General features: G+C 55.0%; 1 protein-coding gene across 1 annotated transcript in view; it reads left to right on the top strand.

Moving 5' to 3' along the window:
* The window catches only part of HDLBP (high density lipoprotein binding protein), a 32,225-nt gene that overhangs the window by 17,594 nt on the left and 12,781 nt on the right, over positions 1-1,850 (top strand). Inside the window, exon 16 of the mRNA XM_023521085.1 lies at positions 1,489-1,719. Coding sequence (XP_023376853.1) covers positions 1,489-1,719 — 231 coding nt within the window. The remainder of the gene's footprint in view (positions 1-1,488; positions 1,720-1,850) is intronic.

The raw sequence follows: 1,850 nt of genomic DNA, 5'->3' as shown, positions 1-1,850 counted from the left end.
GTCTTTAAGCGTGCGGATCAGCGTCAGTCACGTCCACATGCAGCCGTCACCGCGACCGCCATCTCCGGAATGTGCTGCTCGCGCTGCACCCTGCGCAGCCCGGGGCCGCCTCGCCGGAGGGCGTCGCACGCTCGGGCTGAGTCTGTCTGGCTCTCGGTGCTCCTGTGTCCTTTCCGCTTTGTTCTCTCTTTCTGCCTTTTGGATCGAACGTTTTCGTTGCTTCTATCTCCATTTTCGGCTTGTCATAACTATTTTGGTGGTAGCTTTGGGTGTTCGGTGTACCTCTTAAACTTGGAGTCAAGCGACGTTATGCTACCCAAACCCTGGGCAACCACTGATCTCTTACGTGTCCATGGTGCTGGCTTTTCCAGGCTGTCCCAGCGGAGTCTCACAGATGGCCTCTTTCTCTTTGTAATAAGTAGTAAGATGGGTCACATGACAAGCGTGTGTTTAATTTTATAAGAAATTGCTGGCCCGTGCCCCCGAGTGGCCGCACCGTTGTGTGTTCCCGGCAGCCGGAGCAGGAGCCCCTGCGGCTCGTGCGCCCTGGTCGCCGGCTGTCCCTTTCCGTCCTGGGGGCCTCGCTTCCGTCTTCTCACGCAGGTCGTTTCTGACGGGACAGCTGCCACTGCCCTGCGCTTTGCTCGTCTGCTCACACCGGCCTCTCCCTCCGGCTGTGTTTATGGCCGTCTCACCAGCTTTGAACAAGTTACGACAGGTCTTGGTATAGTTTTCGTTGTTTCTTTGCTTGGAGTTCATTGAACTTCGTGGATACGTGACTTTGGAGTTGTCATTGAATCTGGGCGACTGGGTCCTCTTTCTTCCTCAGCTCTTCCCGTCCTCCCCCTCAGGGGCTAGTTCTGAGTGTCGGCCGTGCGGGCTGTCCTGCCGTTCACTGACGCTGCTTATTTGGGTGAGGAGGAAGGGTGCTGTGTCTTTCTCCATGAGTTTCTTTAAATTCATTAATTTTCTGCAGTCTCTATATAATCTGCCTGTAATCCTGTCTGGTATATTTTCCATTTTAGACACTGTTTTCACCTGTAGAAGTTCAATTTGAATCTTTTATTTTTAAGCGTAATGTGTTCAGTCTTTTGCTTTGGCTTCTTGACCACAATCAGGATAGTGAACGTCACCTGTTGGGTTCCTTGGCCCACCTTTTCTAACACCTGTCGTTCCTGGCTGGGTTTGTGTTTTCTCCTCGTCCTGGGTGGTTTTTTCCATTTTGTCGGCCAGACGTGAAGCTTGCTGTGGCGGGTGCTGCACACATCTGTGTTCCTGTAGATGTCTTTGTGCTTTCGGTCACTTCAGAACGATTAGCTTTTTTCTGGACGTGCTTTTAAGGCTTGTTAGGTGGGTTTCTGCTTGTGCGTAGTCCACGGCTGGTCATTTCCCGCTACAAGGTGAGACCCCTCTGGGTACTGTGCCTAGCGTCCCATGAACGGGGACAGCTGACCGAGCTACAGTCCTTGTGTCCTCTCGTCCTTCCAGCCGTCTTTCCCTGGCCCAGGCAGTCTCCCTACGTGCGTCAGCGCGGGAGCTTCTCTCCACGCCGTCTTTTCTTGGGCTCTGACCCGCCACCCCCAGGCACTTGGTCTCCCTGGACTATCAGCTCGTTGTCCTGGGCGCAGGAGCACAGCCAGGGGCAGCACGGAGCCCGCCTGGGGTCAGTGTCATGTGGGAGGTAAACTTGGTCACTGTGACTGGAGACAGAGTCCTCGCTAACAGGGCTTCAGTGGGAGAGGTTGGCCAGAGCCCTCAGACCGACCTCTGCTGCCAGCGCCGCAGGTGGGCTGAAGAAGTGAAGCACTGGTTTACGGTCTGAGTCCACGGCCACCGTCCTGCGCGGTGCG

This window comes from Pteropus vampyrus, unplaced genomic scaffold, assembly GCF_000151845.1.
Source record: "Pteropus vampyrus isolate Shadow unplaced genomic scaffold, Pvam_2.0 Scaffold291, whole genome shotgun sequence".
Classification (NCBI taxonomy): Eukaryota; Metazoa; Chordata; class Mammalia; order Chiroptera; family Pteropodidae; genus Pteropus; species Pteropus vampyrus.
Note: the sequence above shows the minus strand (reverse complement) of the source record. Positions and strands in the feature narration are given on the sequence as shown.